The sequence below is a fragment of the Triticum aestivum genome, chromosome 4A, assembly GCF_018294505.1.
Source record: "Triticum aestivum cultivar Chinese Spring chromosome 4A, IWGSC CS RefSeq v2.1, whole genome shotgun sequence".
In the NCBI taxonomy this organism is placed as follows: domain Eukaryota; kingdom Viridiplantae; phylum Streptophyta; class Magnoliopsida; order Poales; family Poaceae; genus Triticum; species Triticum aestivum.
This window is the reverse complement of record NC_057803.1, coordinates 469,800,893-469,826,162: the sequence shown is the minus strand read 5'-3', so window position 1 is coordinate 469,826,162 and position 25,270 is coordinate 469,800,893. Positions and strand designations below refer to the sequence as shown.

The following is a 25,270-nucleotide window of genomic DNA, read 5'->3' as shown; positions in this document are numbered from 1 at the left end:
GAGAATCCTGCAAAAGAATTAAGCACCTTAACTTTCTTTAAACTAATTTTACATAAGATGACCTTGTAATACACCATCTGCATAAGAATACTCCTGGGCTGATTCAGTGGCAAGATTTCTGGAGATTTCCGTAGAATATCAAATGTTGAGATTTTTCTCCTATGTACGACATCCATTTATAGAAATGGAGGTACTAGATTTCTTAGGACAGTGTCCATATTGACCTAATTCATAAGGATGCTTAGCATTATGTGAAACCTCATAGAAAATTTCTAAGGATTAGAGTGGAGAAGACATCACAGCACTTTATTTTCATCCCTGTTTTTCATCTGAAAATTTTATAAACCGAATCAGCCCAAATAATTCTACAAAGTGCCTACGTAATATTTTTTTAGCTTTGACTACTAATATCTGCAAAATATTTAGATTAGTACGACTGAAAATAATTCATTAGATTTTCTACTACTCCTGCTACTTTATAATCTCCAAAGAAAAGGGCAAAGATACATATTTTGAACTACGTTTGTCAATGTTTTACAGAGGTTATTTTGTAACCTATTTTACGGCGAATATTCCACACTTGTACATTTTCCCTAAGATTTTTGTTCTTGCAATTTATTCCATCTGTTTCAAATTACTTGTCATGGTTTTAATCTAAACCACGACGAGTAATTTAAAATGAAGGGAGCAGATAAAATTATGACGAGTAATTTGGGATGGAAGAAGCAGAAGAGAAGAGACGGGCGGTCTTTTGTGCCAGGAACCCTCTCGGGTTCACTATCGATGGACATCACTACTAGCATCAGAGGAGTACACCAGACCAAGAAATAAATAAATGGGACACACATGGACGGATTTTAGAAAAGAAAAGATGACACAGAGCCCAATAGCTACGTCTGCTACGGCTCTCTCCATAAATTACCGTCCGTCCTCGCTAACACAGCACCCTTGTGCTTACGCCCTTGTTCCTCTCCCGTCGGCGTCTTCCCCTTTACTCCTCCGCCACCGCAGCTACTCCACCCCCCCCCCCCTCCCCTCTCCCGCGCTGCGCTCGCCATGCGAGCCTCGGCGAAGGCGGCGGCGGGTTCCCCTTGGCGTTTCTAGATGGGCTCCTCCTCCCTCCTCCTCTTCCCCTCGTCCTCCTCCTCCGCCCCCAACCACTCCTCTTATTCCCATGCTCATGCTGCCGCCTCCGCTTCCCACTCCGCCTTGCTCCCACCGCTCCCCTCCGCGTCCCCCTCCGACCTCTTCCTCTACCTCGACCAGCTAGACCACCAAGAGGGCGCCGCCGCCATGGTACGCAAGCGCCCGGCTCCGGACGTCGACCTGCCCCCGCCCCGGCGCCATGTGACCGGGGACCTCTCCGACGTCACCGCTGCTACGGGCGGAGCAGCGCCCCCGCAGCAGCTCCCGTCGGCGGTGGCAGGGAGCGCGCAGCTGCCCGCGCTGCCGATGCAGCTGCCGGCGTTCGGCGGCCACCTGCAGGCGCCAGTGCCGGCGATGGACGTCGTTGTCGCACCGCAGGTCGCGACGGAGGTTAACGTCAACAATGACAGCACGGCGTGGGTGGACGGCATCATCCGGGACATCATCGGCAGCAGCGGCGCCGCGGTCTCCGTCGCGCAGCTCATCCACAACGTCCGGGAGATCATCCACCCATGTAACCCCGGACTCGCTTCACTTCTAGAGCTACGCCTCCGCTCGCTCCTCGCATCCGACCTTGTCCAGCACCCGCCGCCACCTCCTCCTCTTCCTCCACATCATCCGCCCTCGCTCCTACCCGGTGCCGGTGGCAACACGATACTCTCCGCCCCGCCAGTGCCGGCGCTCCCTCCGCCGCCACCTCCCGACAAGCGGCGCCGGGAGGAGGAGCAGCAGAACCCGCCGCCGCAGTCGCCGAAGCCGCCCCCTTCCGCGGAGGAAACCGCCGCGGCCGCCGCAGCCGCTGCAGCGGCAGCTTCCGCCGCCTTGAAGGAGCGGAAAGAGGAGCAGCGGAGGAGGCAGCGCGACGAGGAGGGTCTCCATCTGCTGACGCTCCTTCTGCAGTGCGCCGAGTCCGTCAACTCCGACGACCTCGACGAGGCCCAGCGCGCCCTGCTGGAGATCGCGGAGCTGGCCACCCCGTTCGGCACCTCCACGCAGCGCGTCGCCGCCTACTTCGCGGAGGCCATGTCGGCCCGCCTCGTCAGCTCCTGCCTCGGCCTCTACGCGCCGCTCCCCAACGCGTCGTCCCCCGCCGCGTCCCGCCTCGTCAACTCGCGCGTCGCCGCGGCGTTCCAGGTGTTCAACGGCATCAGCCCCTTCGTCAAGTTCTCGCACTTCACGGCGAACCAGGCCATCCAGGAGGCGTTCGAGCGGGAGGACCGCGTCCACATCGTGGACCTCGACATCATGCAGGGGCTCCAGTGGCCGGGACTGTTCCACATCCTCGCCTCCCGCCCGGGCGGCCCGCCCAGGGTCAGGCTCACCGGGCTCGGCGCGTCCATGGAGGCGCTGGAGGCCACCGGGAAGCGGCTGTCGGACTTCGCCCACACGCTGGGCCTGCCGTTCGAGTTCTACCCGGTGGCGGGCAAAGCTGGGAATCTTGATCCGGAGAAGCTCGGCGTCGACACGCGGCGGCGCGAGGCTGTTGCCGTCCACTGGCTCCACCACTCGCTCTACGACGTCACCGGCAACGACTCCAACACACTCAACCTCATCCAAAGGTACTAATATGCTGCTCTGATGCTTCCATTGTGAAATGAATCTTCAAACTTTTCACTTCAGAGGTGTCAAGTCATCTTGGCATCAGGCATCAATCACCAATGTTAGTATGGTACTAGTCCAAGTACGCCATTGATTGATTTAACGACTAACGAGCAGGAAAAGATGGCGTTTAGAAGCTGTAAAAGTTCGTCATTATGACCAACTTTTTATGCTCTTCCATGATCTTTGGTGATCCGAGAAGAAAACATAAACTACTCCTACTCTACTGCAAGTGCTCTATCTGAGTTCCATTTGATCCGAGAAGAAAGATACTGGAGCGAGCTAAAAGTTTTTATCATCATGACCAACTTTTCATCCTAGAAAGCTTTGCAACTTTCTTGTTCCAAGTGCCACAAATGTTGATTATTGAACTGAAACTACTGTCATCTAACCTAGTGGCACCACTAACCAATTGACAAGGCTAAGCTCAAAGGCTGATCTACTCGTCCCAAGGCTAAGCATTGCATGGGGAACTAAGAAATCAACCAAAATGTCATCGCCAACCTACTCTTTATTAGTGGTTGTGTTCCTAGTTCAGCAGCATCACCTTAAATTGCTGTGCTGATCTTAACATGTGGACCACGGATTGCAGGTTGGCGCCGAAGGTGGTGACAATGGTGGAGCAGGACCTGAGCCACTCTGGCTCCTTTCTGGCCCGCTTCGTGGAGGCCATCCACTACTACTCGGCGCTCTTCGACTCGCTGGACGCGAGCTATAGCGAAGACAGCTCGGAGCGGCACGTCGTGGAGCAGCAGCTGCTGGCGAGGGAGATCCGCAATGTGCTGGCCGTGGGTGGCCCGGCGCGGACCGGAGACATCAAGTTCGGAAACTGGCGGGAGAAGCTCGCGCAGTCGGGGTTCCGTGCGGCGTCGCTGGCGGGCAGCGCCGCCGCGCAGGCTTCGCTGCTGCTCGGCATGTTCCCCTCCGATGGCTACACTCTCGTCGAGGAGAATGGCACTCTGAAGCTTGGATGGAAGGATCTTTGCTTGCTCACTGCATCTGCTTGGCGCCCATTTCAGGCCTTAGGCCGTTAGATTTACAGTGCTAAAGCATCACTAGATTTTACTTAGTGCAACTGTCTTCTTTTTCTGCCTCTTAAGTGCTCAATTTGATCAATTCTAAGACAAAGGAAAAAGGAAAGCATTCTGATCACTAATTGCTACTACATCTCTCCACAGTGGTAGTTACTAATGTTCAACTTAATAGTTGTAGCTTCTGTCCACTTCATGCTCAACTTTACCATTCTGGCCAATTAAGTTTACCTTTTTCATCTTGTGTTTCCTGATCCTTGTTGATATCAGATGCCCTTGTCCTTGATTAAACAAATCAAATATTTCGTGCCTTGATTCACATTGTGTATTTTCCCACTACTATGAGAATTCACATGTGCATCCTCTAGTGAATCAAATATATGCTTTGTCAATGGCATATTGAAGCCATTCACTCTGTGATTATTAGTTCATGTTTGATAGCTGTTGATTCCTTTTTCTTTTCTTGGTAGAAGTTCTGTTGATTCTCAGCATCTGGTTTATTCAACACCACTTTATGTACCTGCATAGTCATGGCTATATTTAATGGAGTTCACCAATTCTTGTCTCTGTCTGGATGTATCCTCTCCTTTTAACATCCTTTTCACTTTTCCCTCCATGAGGTCATTAGCTTGTTGACTGCCAGCCTTGGCATCACAAGCATGGATCCAGGTTTGGGTATTTGTTAGTTCACCATCTCCATCATGCAATCTCACTTCATTACTTTCTGACAATTCTTGTGTGCTTTTTGGCTACTGATTGTTTTGTTAGCCAAAGCATGGCTGTTACACGCTGTTAATTTATTGGCACATCACTTTCTCAGATCTTCTCCCCTGTTGTAATACCATGAATCCTTTAATATGATCTCTCTCTCTCTTTTGGTATCAATTGCCGGGTAAGTTATTGGACGTTCACTTTGATATTTGACCACCACAATAAATCAATAATCTTGTTTAACCCTTAGATTGCCATACTACTATTTGAGCTTTTTTTTCCTTTTTTCCTTGCACCATGCTTGTGCGTTGCTACGGAGTCATGGAAAATACAAGGAGTTGGGTCATTCACGACAAGGGGGGTGTAGTAGGCGATTTTAAGTGACCGTAGTAGATTCTTTGTAAGATTTAAAGGGAAACAATATTTTGAATTTACAACATAGGAGAATGGAAGTTGATTGCACAAGGTCATGGATCAGATAGGGGGATAAGGTTTATCTTTGCAGAAATCCAATTCGGTTCTCTGCGTTTACATTACAATCTCTTAGCTATGACATGGAACTCCGATAATTGTTTGGAAACATAATTTTAAAAAAAAATCAAGGTCTTGAGTTGGAGTCATATTTTTCCATATTTTGTTCTACAAAAGTGTTGGTCTTATTTGTTTATTTGTTTTAGGTTTCACATGTGAGTAACTATTGTTCTTTATATGTCTCTTTGAAGGTTGTGGGGAGGACTGTATTTGCTTACCATGAGGGTTGTTGGGCCCACATATGAACTCATAATCAACTCCAACCATTATAAGTAGAAAAAATTTCACTGTTGTCAACCGTTTATTCACTGTCATAAACAAGACAAGGATCAATGTGGATGCACCTAGGCTCAGGTTTTATTTTTGATATTTTCATATCATATATTTGATATAGGAGATATTAGCATGTTTTTACGGATTTGGTCAAATTTCAAGAGGTTTGACTTAGTTCAAATAATTGATAACATAGAGTACAATATACATGAAATACGCATAAACTTAATCTAATGTTTGGTAACAAGAGCGTCCATACTGTCAGTGGTGATGTGGTATGTCTATGCCTAGAGCAAATTCAATATCTCACAGTTGTCTCTGCTTTGATAACGTTCTGTTGGCTTCTCCTACTCCATTCGATTAATTTTAGAAGTTGAGTAATGGAAAGAACTTTTTTCCTATAAAGGGCATATTTTATTTTCTTTATTAACTTGTAATGAACCATCAAGAAAATACAAACACAATGAGTGTGCATCCGACCTCTGTACGGTTAGGATGCATACAGTCAACACCAAAACACACAACAACGGTCACGTCGGCAAAGAGCATAGTAATACAAAATCAAAGTTATGCCTAGCAAAGCAAAAAAAAAGGGAAAAGAACAATATTGATCATCATGAAGTGCACATAATCCGAACATTGTCCACACAAAGTGAAATCATGCACACACCAAACAAGCAGCCAGTCACCAAATCGCAGGATGGGAGAAGAGAAGGCAGGACAACCAAAATCCCACATTGGAGACGCTGTTGCGATCCCAGGCCTCCGACGCAAGTCTATTTTAGTAGTAAATATGAGCATGGCCATCCGTCCATAGAGAGTTGTCACTACCTCGCCATCAGTACCATCAAGCAACCATGACCTAGCCATCCGCAACTCTAGCGAGCAACGCCGCCATTGTCGCCACGTGCTATCTCAGGAACGCGACACCACAACGAAGAATTGTCGCTATGCACTATCTCCATGCCTCATCTAATAAAATCATGGTACCAAATAGGCATGGCCAGGGTCCAGGTGCGGTTCCGTTGGAGAGCGTCGAACTCTTCCTGCATCGCCGCAAGCCAGTGAGGATCACGGAGGGCGGCGCGGGCGGACGCAGGAATGGGTGATGGCTCCACGGCAGAGGCGGCGAGGACGTACTCGTCACGCGAGTACCGGAGACTCGGGCAGTGAATGCCGGCGCGAGCACGGGTGACGGGGCCGGACGGGGCCACCCGGGCTGGCGAGGCGGCCGGCGAGACGGCCGGCGAGGCGTCGGGCGTCGCGGCCAGCGAGCCGACGGGTGACGTGGCCGGCGAGGAGGCCGGCGTCGCGGCCGGCGACGGAGCCGGCGAGGCGGCCGGCGGCGGGGCCGGCGTCGAGGCAGTAGAGGCGGCGGCCGAGTCCACAGGCGGCGAGGCGGCCGGCGGCGAGGCCGTCCCTGCGGCGGAGGAGGCGCCCGACCCCGCGGCGCCCGAGTCGGGGGCGGCGGGTGAAGGTGGTGCGCCGGCCGCACCGGCAGAGCCAGCCGAGGAGGGCGCCGGCAGTAGGGCTCGGGGACCGCCAAAGCCCGGAGGCGGTCCACGAACCAGGCGTGCTCGTCCACCTGACGAGGTCGTCGAAGGGCCGCCGGTGGCCGGTGGCGACGAGACGACGAGGGGTGCCTGCTGCTGAAACGGGAAGACCATCTCATCAAAGTAAACGTGTCGGGAGGTGAAAACACAGTGAGAGACTGGATCGTAGCAGCGGTAGCCCTTAGTGTTAGGTGGGTAGCCGAGAAAGATGCATGCGACGGAGCGGGGTGCGAGCTTATGAGGCGCAGTGGCAGCGATGCTAGGATAGCACAGGCAGCCGAAAATGCGAAGCCCTTCATAAGAGGGGGGTGCACCGAAGAGAAGGTGGTGAGGTGTAAAGTTCCCGCGAGTACGACATGGGCGGATGTTGATGAGGAGAGAAGCGGTGGCTAGAGCGTCAGGCCAAAAGCGCGGGGGCACATTGGCGTGAAAGAGAAGAGTCCTAACGCAGTCATCAAGAGTGCGAAGGATGCGCTCAGCACGACCGTTCTGCTGCGAGGTGTACGGACAAGTGAGACGAAAAATCGTGCCATGTGTGGTGAGAAGAGTACGAACAGCGGTGTTGTCAAACTCCTTCCCGTTGTCGGTCTGCAACGCGAGAATGGGTCGACCAAACTGCGTGCGAACGTAAGAGTAGAAGCCGGCAAGGGTGGAGATAACGTCCGACTTGCGGCGCAACGGGAAGGTCCACACATAATGCGAAAAATCGTCAAGAATGACAAGGTAATAAAGAAAGCCCGTATTACTCGCAACAGGAGATGTCCAAACATCACTATGAATCAACTCAAACCGGTACAATGCAACAAAGGAAGAAGCCCTAAACGGAAGATGGGCATGTTTGCCGAGGCGGCATGCATGACACGAGTGATCCTCGTTCTTATTACACGTGAAAGAAAAACTCCGAAGTATGTGGCGAAGTGTGGCGGGATTAGGATGACCCAAGCGAGCGTGCCAGAGATCCACTCCGGTGGCGAGAGCGACAGGGGCGGCGGAAGTGGTGGAGGTGGCGGAGTGAACCGGGTAGAGCTCGTCGGGGCTGTCACATCGGTGGAGCACCATCCGCGTGCGAGCGTCCTTAACAGAAAAACCACATTCGTCAAATTCAACAGTGACCGGATTTTCACGTGTAAGTGAATGAACGGAAACAAGATTTTTAATGAGATCAGGAGAAACAAGAATATTAGACATGGATATAGGAGTGGAGTTAGACGGAAAATATGTATGTCCAATATGGGTGATAGGAAGAGAAGAACCGTCACCGACGGTGATGCGGTTGGAGGTGTGGACAGGGTGGGCAGTGTGGAGGTTACCGGGGTACGCCGTCATATGAGCGGTGGCGCCACTGTCCATGTACCAATCGCCGCCGCCGGTGTAGGTGGACGGGGAAGGGGCGGTGTGGAGAGCCGCCAGGAGAGCCGGGTCCCACGGCGCCGGCGGGAGGGACGGCGCAGACATCAGGGGCGGCGGCGGCTGCTGCCCGTAGGGCGCCGCATAGGGCTGCGGCGCGGCGTAGTACGCCTGGTGTGACGGAGGCCGGGTGCCGAGAAGACCCGGAGAGGGAGCCCGTGGAACCGGCATGGAGTAGGCGTGGACGACGCCGGTCCACGGGTTCTGGCCGGCGTACCACGGGGCCGCCGGCTGAGGGGCCGGCTGCTGCTGGCGAGGTGCTCCTCCCTGAGCACCGCCGCGCCACCACCTCCCTGCTTGCGGCCACCCCGGCGGCCGCCGCGACGGCCTCCCCCATTGGCCGCCGGTTGGGGCGGCGGGAAGCCGGGCGGGAAGGCGGGTGGCGCCGGCTGGGGCGGCGTCGGGCGGGGCGGTGGCGGGGCCGAACCCCCTCGGGTGCCGGCAACAAGGGCGGTGTGGGTCGCGCGCGTCCTGGCTGCCCGCATCCGGCGTTCCTCCAGCTTGAGGTACGCGACCACCTTGCCAAAGGTGGGCTCCGGGATGAGGGTGAGGTTGGAGGCGGCGTTCCCGAAGTCCTCGTTGAGGCCCCCGGAGAGGGTGCTGATGAGGAGCTCGTCGCCGATCTTCTCCCCCGGATCACGGAGCTCATCGGCGAGCTTCTTGAGGCGCATGCAAAAATCATCGATGGACGAGTCAAGTTGCTGGCACCCGTAAAACTCACCATAGAGGACCTTGCGCTGCAGCCGATTGTCGGTGAAGAGGCCGTTGAGCTTGGTCCAGACCGCATGGGCGTCGTCATCGTCGTTCACCACGGTGTGGAAGATGTCGCTGGAGATGGTGAGATAGAACCAGCGGATAATGGTGGCGTCGAGGATCATCCACTCCTCGTCATGGATCATGAGCGCGGAGTCCACGGTGCCGTCCACGTGGCCGTGAAGGAGGTACTCACGGAACACGAGCGAAAAGTACCGCTTCCACGCGGAGTAGGAGGCGGTGGTGTGGTCAAGCTTGACCGGGACGCGCTCATGGATGTTGAGGTCGCGGACGAGGGTGACATCGGGACCGGCGAACGGGTTGGAGACGGTGGAGGAGGAGGAGCTCATGGTGGCAGGGAGGGATGAGGCGAGGCGCGGGTTGGAAGGAGGGAGAGAGGGGCGGCGCGGGTAGGAGGCAGAAGCGGTGTTGGGCGGCGGCGGCGGCCTCGGGACAGGAGGCGGCGGCGGCGGCGAGCGGGACGGGTGGGCGGCGGCGGCGGTTACCAGGGCGGCAGCGGTGGCCGAGGGTAGGGCAGCGGCGGCGGCGGCGGGAGGCGGCGGCGGCGGCGGCGCGGAGGCGCGGCGGCGGCGGTGGCTAGGGTTAGGACCTTGCTGCGATAGATACCATGTAGAGAGATAGGTTATGGGCTGTGCAATCGCAATGCATTGATCGGTGCACCAGGCACGTATATATAAGTACAGAGGTGGGCCACAACCTCAACTATACAAGGAAACAGGAGGTGGGCCCTACACGCACATATACACATACACAATATACTCAACAAAAGCAACAATCATAGAGCAAACCTCCCACGAACCGTGAGTCCCTCCAGCCAGAACCCTCTGCAAAATGATGCCTCCGAGGTAACCCAGACCTAGGGTTTCCCCAGGAGCCATAGGAGTGGAGGGGCGAGAACCACCTCTTTGACGCCTTCACGAACATAAAGACACACATATGCACCGTCCTCGTCGGCTTTCACCGTAGGCCACACCACCCAGACCCCCAACCAACTAGCGCTCGCCATGACCACTATCATGCCCCCTACCACGGAGATGACTCACACTGTCAACCTCGTCGTTGCGAACATCTGCCACGAGAGGGATGGCTTTGCCCGCCGCCATTTTTTAATGGCGGCGTGGGGAGATGTGCGAGAACTTGGGCATTGTGGCTGTGGTATTTAGATCCTCTAGAGCCGCCTCGAGAATAGTTGGATAAATGTGTTGCTGAATCATAGTGAGAACAAAAGGTAAGCATTAAAAAAGGCATCTGAATGTTGTATAAGAAAAATGCAGAATCTCGATGTAAAGTACTATTGTGAATGATACATACTTGAAAATTTAAGGGTTTGTGTCATTTTTGTGAAGTTAGAGCTCATGGTTTGTTTTCTCGAGAAGGAAACACAGTTGTTGCAAAATTCCATGACAAAGAAAGAATTCTTCAAAGTTCCTTTGCTCCAATGGGTGTCTTTGTTCAACAGTGCGAACACCGAATTTGTCATTGGAAGTACGAACAAAAAAACACTGGGAGAGCCCCTGTGTCATCCACCCTGAGCAACACAGGTGACACCTACAATCGCCACCGCCAGATCCACCCGTAGTTGCCCTTCCTGCTGTTGCTGGTCAGCCCGCGTCGCGCAAAGCCCCGTATGGTGGTAGGGCGGTCCTCCCTCTCTTCTTCCTTCCCTCACCCGTCCAGGTGCTAACTTCAATAGCCGTCGCTGTGTTCCTAGCCGCCCGAGACGGCGTGGTCGCGGTGGAACGAATGTGAGGCGACAATAGGCGTGCTCGGGGCAGGCACAATACTCCGATTGGGAGGCACAATGCCGATCCAGCAGCTGTGCGATCTTGGTCTACGATCGTTGCATTTCACGCGAGCACCCATCGGCGATGGTGATCTGCCTTTGGTGCTCCGGTTTCGGCCATGTCAGACCCCAGGCATACGGGCCTAGGCATGGCTCTCTCCAGCGAGGTGGTAGTTGGTCGAGGGATGCTCCGCCGTCGGTGTTGGTCATCGTGGTGACCACTTTGGCCTGCAGTGGCATCCTCGCTATGGATTGCGTCCATCGAAAGGTCTCCGTGAGGGTTCCTCTCTACAGATCCGGTGGTTGATTTCGGTTGTGAGATGCAAACTATAGAAGATGGCTTGATGCAGAGTGATGATTGTGTAGCAGTGACCGTTTCATCGCATGTAGCTCCTTGGATCACAAAAAGTGGCTGCGACAACATATGAGTGATTTTGATGGTGGTGCTACTCAAGCACCCGGTCTCGAGCTATGGGGTGAAGGCCTACGTCTGACCCGAGTTGGTTAACATGATAGTGATTAGTGACGATGTGTTTACATCGTTACCTGATTGAAGGCAATGCTCGTATATGCTCAAATTAGTTCTTTAAGGTGAAAACATATATTCTGGCCTTGGATAGTTGGATTTGATGACGATGGCGTTTGAGCGTGGCTCCCTTCCTGAAGGGTATACACTTCAACCCCCTCTATCATGTGTGACGCGAAGTAATAGGAATAGACTCAAATGTATGGCTCAAGAGGTCTATACATGAATACAGAGGTGGGCATCAGCAAATTTTTAATAAATTATGAAAGTCAAGACTTGAACTCAAGATTTTAGACACTGATACCATATTAAACTTTAAGCCAGCCAACGCAAACAAAAGTCTAAACTATAAGAGAGAGTCGGACATCATACTTCAAAAGAAACCCAAATGTGGAACCAGTAAAAAAAAGAACATTTTGCGGTTAACAAGCCCTGCAAGATTGTTTCCCTCTTTGCGTCGTAGCCGCGTTTCCTAATTTAGAGGGTTACCTGCCAATCTTTTCATCTCAACGGTTATCTGCCCCCGATCTCGATGTAGCAAGAAACATCACCTTCAATCAAGCATTGAAAAGCATGACCCCACTCATCCATGTCGTCTGCAGCGCCTATATCTTGAGGGAGGGGAAAATCTCTACTACTTACTTTCTTTCCCTGCGGCTGCGGAGCCGACGAGGGGAAGAGGGGGAGCAGGCAGAGTAGTCGAGTAGAGAGAGAAAGCTACTACTCCAGCAGCTAGCTTTATGGTGTCTGACCTCCTGCCTGTTCGCCATCAATATCTCACCCTCCCCCCTCTCTCTCCTAATAACTCACTCTCATCTTCTCTTCTGCTGTCTGTCCCAGCGAAGGGCCCAACACATTACCCGAAGGAGTGGTGGACCTCCTCCATCCTCCCGCTGTCTCTTGTGGTCAGCCATGGCAAAGGCGCCTGCCTTTGCTGGGTTTGCCATTGGCATTTCGAGGGTGGCGACGACGATGGTTGTTGGTCGTGCTAAATGAGGCTGGTCTGATGAGTGAGTTGCTCGCCACCCTCCTCTCTCCTTCTCCATGCTTTCCTTTCAGGTTCTTGCTACAGAGGGAAAGAAAGAACGAAACAGTCCAGGGTTGATCTGAAAGAGATCACGCTGATCTGCTACAGCATGCTGATTGATTCCACTAGTATCTACATCAAGATAGAACAATCAAACTGTTGCGTGTTGATTGAGTGGGCCAAGGTGCTGCTCGTTCGGTCATCCTCGTGTGATTGTGTACCGTGACCGCGCGTGTGTGTGTGCGTGTGTGATCGCAGCATTCTTCGGGGCAAAATCAGATCGGGGCTTGTGTTGTGTGAGCAGTGAGCAGTGACCATGGCAGCAAGGAAGCAAACGTGCCTACCCGTACAGGCTTGAAGCGTCGTCTCAGATCGTGGGCCCGTTGGTAGGAGGGGGAGCAGCAGCTAGTAGAATGTCATGTCATTTCAAACGGGAAACTGGGAAAGGAGCCTCTCTGTCCTGCCTCGTTGCTGGAAAGGGCAAAGTCACAGGAGTTGGTGAAGGCATTCATTCCGGCAGTAACTACTTCATCCGCCCAGCCATAAATTTGGTCGTCTGAGGGAGAGAGAGGGGGACGAGACTTGCCTGCTCCCGGTCATGCTCCTGCGTATGTGCCTTGATTTGATCGAAACAAAATAAAATCCGGCCCCATCCCCTTAAAATCAAAGGAGGAAGATGATTAGATTAGAAAGAAAAGAGGAAAACTATGAGATCTCTTGGTTCCAAACGTTAGTTATCCTGTTCTCGAACTTTTTTTTGCCTGCTTTGTCTCAACGAAAGCTTTTAGCCCATCCAGCTCAAATGAAGCTAGCTCTTCCCCTATAATATGCTTCCCCGGTCATGCTCCTGCGTACGTGTCTTGATTTGATCGAAACAAAATAAAATCCGGCCCCATCCCCTTAAAATCAAAGGAGGAAGATGATTAGATTAAAAAGAAAAGAGGAAAAAAGATGAGGTGGGAGCATGGAAAGGGAGCAGGCAAGCCGGATCCGAGAGAGAGAATCGCATTATTTAGCGGAAATTGATAAATGAGCTCGAGCACCATCAAGCCCTTAATTTGAAAATAAAAATAAAAAATACAATCCTTTTTTTTTTGAAAAAGATACACACATACATATACGTGTGTACTGCTTCTCTGCAATGTTTCATGGCGATTTTTTTTTGTGAGCTACACAAAAATGACAAAATCACATATTTCTAGCACATGTATTATTCACTATAATAGTACAAGATTTTTGGACAGATCACATCAGAATATATTTCGTGATTAAATTTCATACACATCTACTAGTATACATCCATATGTACGTGTGTATTTACCTTCAGTTTTTTTGAAACCCAAAACGTAGTTTTTTTATTTTTTGAAATAATCAGACTCCATGAAGCTCGAGATCAAAAATCCACTCTCATTATATAGAGCGATTATAGCTAACCTCGCTAACCGGTGATTATACATGATGACAATAACGTATAGCCCTCCTCGTACATTAAGGTTGGTTATAAAAACCACTATTGGGCTGAGAATCAACCAATGGTTGGATATTATGACGGTAGTGGTACTTCTAGCCCACCAAAGATTAAATCTTGGGTTTGACACTTTAGTATTTCATTAATTGAGATTATTCTTCAGTAGGAGGCGGAGGCGGCGTTTCCATCGATAGCAAGTTATGTTAGGTTGATCTCTCTCCCGTTCGAGACCAACGGGTCGAACGGGCCCTTGACTCGCGCCCTGATCGGGGGCGCCCAACCAAACCATAGTTGATGGGCCTCTGTGACCCGCGCTATATAAACAGAGGTGGGGGGCCGAGGCACGACTCACGAGGTTAATCGCTGCCATAATCCTCACCTACAATCCCTACCGATCTAGGGTTAGCGCGGTGCTCACGGGAAGCTCCACTACCGCCGCCATCCACTCACTGCCATCACCGGCCAAGGAGAAGGTAGGTTCACCGGGAGTTTCTAGCCTATCTGATCTAGAGGATCTATCAATGGTATCAGGTACGATTTTCGGTACAAAGAATATACAGAGAAAGACAAATCCCTCCCCCCCCCCCCCCCCCCCCCCCCCCAAGAACCCTAGACAGGGCAAAGAAAAATTCCTCAACGGAGGAAGTAGCTCCGCCGTCATGGCCGCGCCGTTCCTCTCGATCCGGATGGGCATCGGCATGCCGAGCCATTCGGAAGAAGAACACGGGCAGTGGGGGCACCACGCCTGCGCCACAGCCAAAAGAACAGACCCCATCAAGGCAAAGGGCAACGCAGCCAAGCCATTCGACGGCGGCGCGCTTCCCGCAAGGGAAAACGCGCTACTCGCGAAGAGTCTAACCACGGCGCCGCCGTAGGGTGGTGCACCGTCGTCGTATTCAGGGGAGCGGAGGAGGGCTAGATCTCACGTCTCTATCTGCCACTGGCTCGCGGTGGATGGGGACAAAAGAAGAGAGAAAAAAAGAATCGCGGCGCGGTGGCCGTCGCCGGCGACTGCGCGCTGCGCGGTGGCCCGGCGGCCTGTACAGAGGCCGTCATCGCGAGAGAGAGGGAGAGGCAAGGGGGAGCAGAGGAGGCGCAATCGGCGCCCTCTCTCTGCCAGAGGAAAGAAACGGGAAGGGAAGGAGAGCAGGCCATGAGTGGCGTGGTGGTTTCCATGCCGTCGCCGGCGGCCGGACTTTGTCGCGTCGGTAGCCGAGGCCGCCGCCTGCGGGAGAGAGACAGAGGAGAGCGGCACGCGAGGGAACAAACTGGATCGGGGGTGGGGGATTCCCTCGTTTTTGTTCGAGCGCAAAGCGCGCGTGGCCGTCGATCTGATCGGACGGCCACCGTGAAACCCTAGCCCCGCCCCAGGCCGCTGGGCCAGAAAGGGAGCAGGCCAGCTGGGCTGCTGGGCCGCCAGAGCCAGCGGACCGGGTCGGCTCGCTCGAGCGCGCGGAGGCGCAGGCCTTAGGCCGCTGCGGGCCTCCCGCGCCAGGCCGAGTTCGGCTGGAGCTGCCCGTTTTCACTTGTTTTTTAATGGTTTTGTCCAGTTTTTTGGGCAGATTTCAAATAGTATTTCTATTCAAATTTTTTTTCAACGAAATTTTTTGTTTTAGATAATAGAAAATTAAACAGAAAAAGTTCTGAAAATGAAAATAGAAAATTTTCAGAGAAAGAAAAGTTCATGAATTTTATAAAGAAAATTAAATAGTTCATGATTTTTTGTTCGGTCAAAGAAAAGTTTCTGTAAAGAATAAACAGTTCGTGAATTTTTTTATTCATGTTTTTTCACTGCAAATAAAAATAAAAGTGCTCTTTTAAAAGTGAATAGAACTAAAGTAAAAGATTAAATTGTTGCTTTTGCATTTTTAAACCAACCGGTTAAAATTGCTTAGATAGTAAAAGAGTACATAATTGTTTTTGAATAGAATATTGTAAAGTTCCGCTGCAAAGTAAAAGTTTTATCCTCCAATTAAATTGGAACCAATGGGAAAATTTAATTGGAAGAAATGTTCTTAGCAATGTTTTCCCCTGTGGGTGAAATAAGATGCAGATAATTTCCACTATGACAAAAGAAAGATATTTGTTTTAAAGTTAAAATATGGTATTGTTATTTTCTGACCAACGTTGATGATAACAATGCTATAATTCTATGTGCCTTATCTTTGAAGTTTAAATCTCTGATAAATTTTGTATCAAAGTGATCAATTTTCAGAGAACGGATAAAGATCAAAAAATGCTCTTGAACTAGAGAAATGTATATTTCTTGTTCCCGCTGCAATAAAGTTGATGATGATGATTAATTCTTAGCAAAGTTGTTTAATAGAAATACTATCATCACATTGTTTATGAGTTATATGCATTATTTCCATTTCCGCCCAACGGTGATATGGAATTAATGTAGAAGGATGATGTTTATTCTAATTCTGCCACAGCGAAGATTTAGAGTATAAAGGAAAGTTTCAAAAGTTTAATGTGCATTTCTTTTAACCAGACCAATGTAGGGTTATTTGTGTGCCCATTACTGTTGATTATTGGCTAAGTTTTCTCAAACTAATTTTTTTCCATGCTTTCATTCGTGAAAGCGAATGGCTGGGTACTTGTGACCCAAAAGATGACCAAGAAAGGTTATAACGTGAGGGAGTATGTTCTCTCTAAAGAATGGCATAAAAAAAAGAGATAGATCATTGAGAGTCTTGGTTGATGAATGTCTTTCATGTACTCTCTATGAAGAAGATTTTTCAGTCAACATGATTAGAGATGAAACAAGCAACATGCGTGTTTAATTTGACCAACGTCGGATCAAGCATGTGTGTCAAAGATCATTCGGATTTATTTCTAAATTTGATGATTGAATATGTAGTCAAAAGAGCCAATTCTGGCATTTATGTTCCCTTACGAGGAATTACCCGCATGACGGGAAAAGATGATTATGATAAAACCTGCATGGCGGGAAAAGTCTGGGAAAATACCTGCGCAACGGGGTAAAGCTGATATAATATTATGTCAAAAATCTCGTATGGCGGGAGAAATTCTGGCAAGAGAAAGACATGATAACTCATGTGCTTTTAATGTATCCCACTCTGAGAGAAAAGCATGGAGTAGCTGAAAGGTGCAACCGTACACTTATGGATATGGTGCGCAGCATGATGAGTTATTCCAACTTGCCATTGGGATTATGGATGGAGGCACTTGAAACCGCCATTCACATTCTCAATACAGTACCAAGCAAGTCGGTGCCCACAACACCGTACGAGTTATGGACAGGAAGGGTGCCCTCCCTACAACACTTCAGGGTGTGGGGGTGCCCCGCTGAGGCCAAAATGTTTAATCCAAACATTGCAAAGTTAGATCCCAAAATAGTGAGTTGTCACTTCATTGGCTATCCAAACAGATCAAAGGTTTTTCGTTTCTACTATCGAGACATATATACAAAGTTTATAGAAACAAGACATGGAGTCTTCTTAGAGGATGAAATGATGAGGGGGAACTTGGTAGCTCGGAAAATTGATCTTGAGGAGAAGAGGGTGCATGCACCTAATCCGATGATTCAGGAGCCATTTTTCTCACTACCAGTTGCAACTCCACCCATGACAACTATGGGGGTAGACCCGGAACCTGTCCGTCAGGAGGCGACTAAACCCGTTGAGCATGAAAGGGAGGTGCAACAACAAATTTTAGAAGAAGTGCCAGAAGTTGAGGCACAGAATGTGCCAGAAACTGAGGCCCTTAGAAGTTCGAACAGATAAAGATCCCACCTCATATGAAGAAGCCATGAGTTCAAGTGGATGAAGGCAATGGAAGACGAGATGAAATCGATGAGTTCCAAAGATGTTTGGGACTTAGAGGAAATTCCTAAAGGAGCCAAAACAGTAGGCTGCAAATGGGTCTACAACATTAAGTATGACTCTAAAAGGAATGTAGAAAAGTATAAAGCACGACTCGTGGCAAAAGGATTTACACAAAGAGAAGGTATAGATTACAATGAGACATTTTCTCCAGTCTCATGTAAGGATTCCTTCAGAATCATAATGGCATTAGTTGCTCATTTTGATTTAGAGTTACATCAAATGAATGTAAAGACGCCATTTCTCAACGGAGATTTAAAGGAAAATGTCTACATGAAACAACCCAAGGGTTTTATCATGAAAGGCAAGGAAAATATGGGATGTCGCCTCAAGAATCCATTTATGGATTAAAGCAAGCCTCTAGACAGTGGTATCTAAAGTTTAATCAAACGATTAAGAGTTTTGGATTTAAATAAAATATTGAGAATAACTGCATTTATGCAACGTTTAAAAATGAGAAATATATTTTCCTAATCTTGTATGTGGATGATATCCTGCTTGCTAGTAGTGATGTCTACTACAAGAAATAAAGAAGTTCTTATCCTCAAATTTTGACATAACAGATCTTGGTGAAGCATCATATGTTTTGGGCATAGAAATTCACCGAGATAGCAACAATGGAGTCTTAGGACTGTCGCAGAAAGCATATTTAGAAAAGGTTCTTAAAAGGTATAATATGCATGCGAGTAAAGCCACACCTGCTCCTATAGTTAAGGGCGATAGTTTTGGGAAATTCCAATGTCCCAAGAACCAGTACGAGATCGATCAAATGGAAGCAGTACCATATGCTTCGGCAGTTGGCAGCTTACAGTATGCACAAGTGTGCACTCGCCCTAACTTAGCCTTTATCACCGGGGTACTCGGTAGATATCAAGAGAATCCAATCATAGAGCACTGGAAGATGGTAAAAAAAGCATTACGTTATGCGCAAGGCACGAAGGACTACATGCTAACATACAAGAGATCTGATTCCCTAGAGATAAAAGGGTATTCGGATGTAGATTTTGCGGGGGACAAAGATGATAGAAAATCCACTTCAGGATACGTATTCACCCTCGCTGGGGGGGGGGCTATTTCATGGAAAAGCTCCAAACAGTCGATAGTTGCATCATCCACGATATATGCAGAATTCATAGCATAGTTCGAGGCCATGGGGCAGGCGATATGGCTAAAGAAATTTATACCCAACTTGAAAGTGGTAGATTGTATTCACAAACCACTAAAGATGTACTGCGACAACCAGCCCGCAGTATTTACGCTCACAACAACAAGTCGAGTAATGGTGCCAAAACAATAGAGATAAGGTATTATGTTGTGAAAGATAGAATCCAGGATTAAACTATAAGTCTCGAGCATATAAGGACAAAAGATATGCTTGTGGATCCGCTAACGAAAGGCTTACCACCCAATGTGTTCAAGGAACACTTAGCCGGCATGGGTTTAAGGGAAAGCCTTATGATTCCTGGATAGGCCCAAAAGGAACAGAATTTGTTTTTGAAATAACATATGTTGTACCTGTATGATTCTATCGGCAATTAAGCTGTGATGATGAAACATGCTCTATGTATCAATATGTGATGAAACAAATAAACTAGAAAGTATGAAGTTAAAAGTAAAGTTGAGATCAAGGTGGAGAATGTTAGGTTGATCTCTCTCTCGTTCAACCCAACGGGTCGAACGAGCCCTTGAATCGCGCCCTGATCGGGGGCGCCCAACCAAACCATGGTTGGTGGGCCCCTGTGACCCGCGCTATATAAACAGAGGTGGGGGCTGAGGCATGACTTACGAGGTTAATCGTTGCCACAATCCCTACCGATCTAGGGTTAGCGCGGTGCTCACGGGAAGCTCCATTACCGCCACCATCCACTCACTGCCATCACCGGCCACCGTCACCATGGCCGGCACTGGGAGTTCCTCATCTGGACAAGGAGAAGGTAGGTTCACGGGAGTTTCTAGCCTATCCGATCCAAAGGATCTATCAAGTTATACATGATGACTTCATCAATCTTCAAGATCAGCAACTTCAACCCGATCTTCGATAGACATTGTGTGAGTGCATGTGTCGAGGTGGCGTGTGTGTATGTGAGTGTCTGCATTGTTCGTCCTTTCTCCAAATAAAAACATTACTAATATATTAGGGCATGTCCCTACTAAAACGGGTAGTCATTTCTACTCTTAATCACCATCCACTTATTTTATAGTTTTCTTTTTTGGAGGACTCATACGTTATATACTCTTTTTTATGTAATTCTCTCCTTTTGGTCTTGGTCTTCGTGTCTGAGCTGTTTCTGATAGACAAAACGGGTGCTTCGCTTATCTCTGTCATGTAGGGCTTTTTTTAAAGCCCCGGCAAATTCCTGGCTTCAATTAGATTTAGCATAAAGCAGTGGAAGAACATCGTAGGGAGAATTCAAAGATCAAAGAAAAAACAACCCTATTAGTTGCAGAACAACACTACACTTACACGGCTGATCGCCATCCACCCACAATAGGACAACGCAACTCCGACTCCGGCGAAGAACTACAGAGAACTAGGCAAGGTTGGCGTCATGGAGGATCGCCGAACGGACCACCTGTCGCCCATCATCGTACGTCACCAGGTCCCCGAATCGCATGTTCAATTTCATAGCAACAAGCAATCTCACGAATACGCCGGAGAAGAGTCGACTACCACGACCAGTACCATGCCTCCGACAATGCTCACCGGCATCATCGTTGCCACACAAAGCTAACCGCCCTCATCCCAGACGGACACAACCAAGGAACAAGAATGACACCCCCCACCTATCACTGGTCCCTCTAGCCGATAAGAATCTCCTGGAATGATGCCCCAAGAGGTGTGACACACACGTCACCATCATTGCCCTTCCCAGGGGATCAAGGGTTCCCCCGAGCTTTCTTGCATGGTGGAGAGAGCAAAAACAACCTCAACGACCGATGACTCATGTCCACGATAGTATTTTCCCTGAAGAGGAAGGGATGATGCAGCACAATTATGGTAGGTATTTCCCTCAGTGATGAGACCAAGGTTATCGAACCAGTAGGAGAACCACGCAACACTATGTAAACTGTACCTACACACAAAGAACAAATACTTGCAATCTGATGATACGTCCATTTTGCATCATGCTTTTATATTGATATTTATTGCATCATGGGTTGTTATTATACATTATATCACAATACTTATACATTTTCTCTCTTATTTTATAAGGTTTACATGAAGAGGGAGAATGTCGGCAGCTGGAATTCTGGATTGGAAAAGGAGCAAATATTAGAGACCTATTCTGCACAACTCCAAAAGTCCTAAAACTTTACGGAGAATATTTATGGAATATATAAAATATATTGGGTAAAGAAAGCACTAGAGGGGGCCACCTACCAGCCACAAGGGTGGAGGGCGCGCCCCCAACCTTGTGGGCCCCCTGGCAGGCCCCCAATGCCCATCTTCTTCTATATGGTGTGTTTTGACCTGAAAAAATCAGAAGGAAGCTTTCGGGACGAAGTGCCGCCGTCTCGAGGCGGAACCTGGGTAGAAGCAATCTAGGGCTCCGGCGGAGCTGTTCTTCCGGGGAGACATCCCTGCGGGAGGGGGAAATCATCGCCATCGTCATCACCAACGATCCTCTCATCTAGAGGGGGTCAATCTCCATCAACATCTTCACTAGCACCATCTCCTCTCAAACCCTAGTTCATCTCTTGTATCCGATCTTTGTCTCAAAACCTCAGATTGGTACCTGTGGGTTGCTAGTAGTGTTGATTACTCCTTGTAGTTGATGCTAGTTGGTTTATTCGGTAGAAGATTATATTTTCAGATCCTTAATGATAAGTAATACTCCTATGATCTTGATCATGAATATGTTTTGTGAGTAGTTATGTTTGTTCCTGAGGACATGGGAGAAGTCTTGTTATCAGTAATCATGTGAACTTGGTATTCGTTCGATATTTTGATGAGATGTATGTTGTCTCTCCTCTAGTGGTGTTATGTGAACGTCGACTACATGACACTTCACCATTATTTGGGCCTATGGGAAGGCATTGGGAAGTAATAAGTAGATGATGGGTTGCTAGAGTGACAGAAGCTTAAACCCTAGTTTATGCGTTGCTTCGTAAGGGGCTGATTTGGATCCAAATGTTTCATGCTATGGTTAGATTTATCTTAATTCTTCTTTCATAGTTGCGGATGCTTGTGAGAGGGGTTAATCATAAGTGGGAGGCTTGTCCAAGGAAGGGCAGCACCCAAGCACCGGTCCACCCACATATCAAATCATCAAAGTAACGAACGCGAATCATATGAGCATGATAAAAACTAACTTGACAACAATTTCCACGTGTCATCGGGAATGCTTTGCTTTATATAAGAGTTTGTCCAGGCTTGTCCTTTGCTATAAAAAGGATTGGGCCACCTTGCAGCACCTTGTTTACTTTTATTACTTGTTACTAGTTACGAATTATCTAATCACAAAACTATCCATTATCGATAATTTCAGTGTTTGCAGAGAATACCTTGATGAAAACCGCTTGTCATTTCCTTCTGCTCCTCGTTGGGTTCGACACTCTTACTTATCTAAAGGACTACAATAGAACCACTATACTTGTGGGTCATCTCCCGGCACGTAATAGGGGTTGTCAACGCCTCCCGGGTAAAAGATATATTGGTTTGTAGTAGATTGGATAAATAGATCTCACGGGAACGCGAAATAAAATAAATAACAAAAAACTACAGCAAGGTATTTTTGGGTTTTTGGAATAATAGATCTGAAACTAGACGAGGCAAATAATAGATCGGAAAGCAAATATGATAAAGAATAGATCGAGGGCCGTAGATTTCACTAGTGGCTTCTCTCGAGAAAAATAGCATACGACGGGTAAACAAATTACTGTTGGGCAATTGATAGAGAGCTTCAAATAATTATGACAATATCCAATCAATGATCATTATATAGGCATCACATACAAGATTAGTAGACCGAGTCCTGCCTGCATCTACTACTATTACTCCCCACATCGACCGCTATCTAGCATGCATCTAGTGTATTAAGTTCATGGAAAAACAGAGTAATGCAATAAGAACGATGATATGATGTAGACAAGATCTATTCATGTAGGAATAAACCCCATCTTGTTATCCTTAATAGCAATGATACATACGTGTCATGTCCCCTTCTGTCACTGGGATTGAGCACCGTAAGATCGAACCCATCACAGAGCACCTCTTCCCATGGCAAGAAAAATCGACCTAGTTGGACTAACTAAACCAAAGATTCGAAGAAGAAATATGAGGCTATAAGCAATTGTGCATATAAGAGATCAAAACTCAAATAACTTCCATGGATAAAATAGATCTAATCATAAACTCAAAGTTCATCGGATCCCAACAAACACTCCACAAAAAGAGTTACATCAAATAGATCTCCAAGAGACCATTGTATTGAGAATCAAGAGAGAGAGAGAGAGGAAGCCATATAGCTACTGCCTACGGACCCGTAGGTCTACAACGAACTACTCACACATCATCGGGGAGGCACGAATGAGGATGATGAACCCCTCCGTGATGGCGTCTAGATTGGATCTGGTGGTTCTGGAACTTGCGGCGGCTGGAATTATGTTTCGTCGACTTCCCTAGGGTTTTTGGATTTTCGGGGTATTTATAGAGCAAAGAGGCGGTGCGGGAGGCGGCCGAGGTGGCCACAACCCACCAGGGCGCGCCTGGGCCCCCAGGCGTGCCCAGGCGGGTTGTGCTCCCCTCAGAGCCCCCCTCTGGTATTTCTTTGGCCCAATAGGTGTCTTCTGGTCTAGAAAAAATCTTCAAAAAATTTCGCTGTGTTTGGACTCCGTTTGGTATTGATTTTCTGCGAAGTAAAAACAAGCAAAAAAAGCAACTGGCATTGGGCACTATGTCAATAGGTTAGTCCCAAAAATGATATAAAGTTTCTATAAAATAATTGTAAAACATCTAAGAATGATAATATAACAGCATGGAACAGGCAAAAATTATAGATACGTTGGAGACGTATCAACAACGCCTTCCATAAGGAAGCGGCGGCTGCATGCATCGTCGTCACCTGCCTCGGCCCAATGACTGGCAACAAGGTATTCACCCGGCGCTACACCGCCAACCACCAACATAGGCCAGACCACCACTACAGTCCCACGCCTGGCGGCCGTCGGCCCTACACGCCTGACGTCTTTCGCAACCATCTTTAGCTCTGGACACGGGGGTCCAAATCTCCATCATTGCCACCAGTTCGCGTCGGATAACCGTGAGCCCCATGTGCGTGAATGTCATCGCAGCCACCCTCAAAACAGGATGGCGGTGCCCAACCTGCCACACGCCACCACCTGGAGCCCATCAAGCCCATGGTCGTTGGCACTTAGAGCCGCCTATAGCCGCGTGTTGCCAAAGAACTCGCTCCCACCTGGCATTTCTCCTCTATCGCAGCACAGACCGCGAGCCCACTCCACAGAGGTCCTCCTCAGATCCCACAGAGCTTGCCTTCGTGTGCCCGTGCCCCGCGCGACCGCAACATGCTGCAGCCAGCAGCTCGAAGCCATCGTCGCCAGCCCTGCCTCGCCGCCCACGCTGCTCACCAGCACAACCCCGGGCCAGAGGAGCTTCCCGATCTCTACACTAGATCCGTGCCCCGCGCCTTGATACATCTCCGTCGTATCTATAATTTTTTATTGTTCCATGCCAATATTATACAACTTTCATATACTTTTTGGCAACTTTTTATACTATTTTTGGGTCTAACATATTGATCTAGTGCCCAGCGCCAGTTCCTGTTTGTTGCATGTTTTTTGTTTTGCGAAAAATCCATATCAAACAGAGTCCAAACGGGATAAAAACTGACGGAGATTTTTTTTGGAATATATGTGATTTTTGGGGAGAAGAATCAACGCGAGACGATGCCCAAGGGGCCACGAGGCAGGGGGCACGCCTTGGGCCCTCGTGGCCACCCCGTAAGGCGGTTGGTGCCCTTATTTCACTGCAAGAAAGCTAATATCCGGATAGAGATCGTATCCAAAATTCAGCCCAATCGGAGTTACGGATCTTTGGGAATTTAAGAAACGGTGAAAGGGCAGAATCAAGGAACGCAGAAACAGAGAGAGAGACAGAGAGACAGACCCAATCTCGGAGGGCTCTCGCCCCTCCCATGCTATGGAGGCCATGGACCAGAGGGGGAACCCTTCTCCCATCTAGGGGGAAGGTCAAGGAATAAGAAGAAGGGGGGCTCTCTCCCCTCTCTTCCGGTGGCATCGGAACGCCACCGGGGCCATCATCATCACCGCAATCTACACCAACAACTTCACTGCCATTATCACCAACTCTTCCTCCCTCTATGCGGCGGTGTAACCCCTCTTTTACCCGTTGTAATCTCTACTTAAACATGGTGCTCAACGCTATATATTATTTCCCAATGATGTATGGCTATCCTATGATGTTTGAGTAGATCTGTTTTGTCCTATGGGTTAATTGATGATCGTGATTGGTTTGAGTTGCATGTTTTATTATTGGTGCTGTCCTATGGTGCTCTCCGTGACGCGCAAGTGTGAGGGATCCCCACTGTAGGGTTTGCAATATGTTCATGA

At 48.9% G+C, this 25,270-nt stretch overlaps 1 protein-coding gene across 1 annotated transcript; it reads left to right on the top strand.

The window, feature by feature from the left end:
- The first annotated feature begins 960 nt into the window (after positions 1–960).
- On the top strand, positions 961–4,015 carry LOC123086427 (protein SCARECROW 2). Its single transcript, XM_044508197.1, has 2 exons — positions 961–2,705; positions 3,338–4,015. Exons 1-2 carry the CDS (start codon positions 1,105–1,107, stop codon positions 3,777–3,779), a joined length of 2,043 nt encoding a protein of 680 aa, XP_044364132.1. The 5' UTR covers positions 961–1,104; the 3' UTR covers positions 3,780–4,015.
- The last annotated feature ends 21,255 nt before the right edge of the window (positions 4,016–25,270 follow it).

Bases quoted from the DNA above. Each gene is read 5' to 3' on its own strand.
- LOC123086427 (XM_044508197.1), top strand. From the start codon at position 1,105: ATGGGCTCCTCCTCCCTCCTCCTCTTCCCCTCGTCCTCCTCCTCCGCC. The intron at 2,706-3,337 runs GTACTAATATGC...CACGGATTGCAG, and splicing joins ACACTCAACCTCATCCAAAG to GTTGGCGCCGAAGGTGGTGA.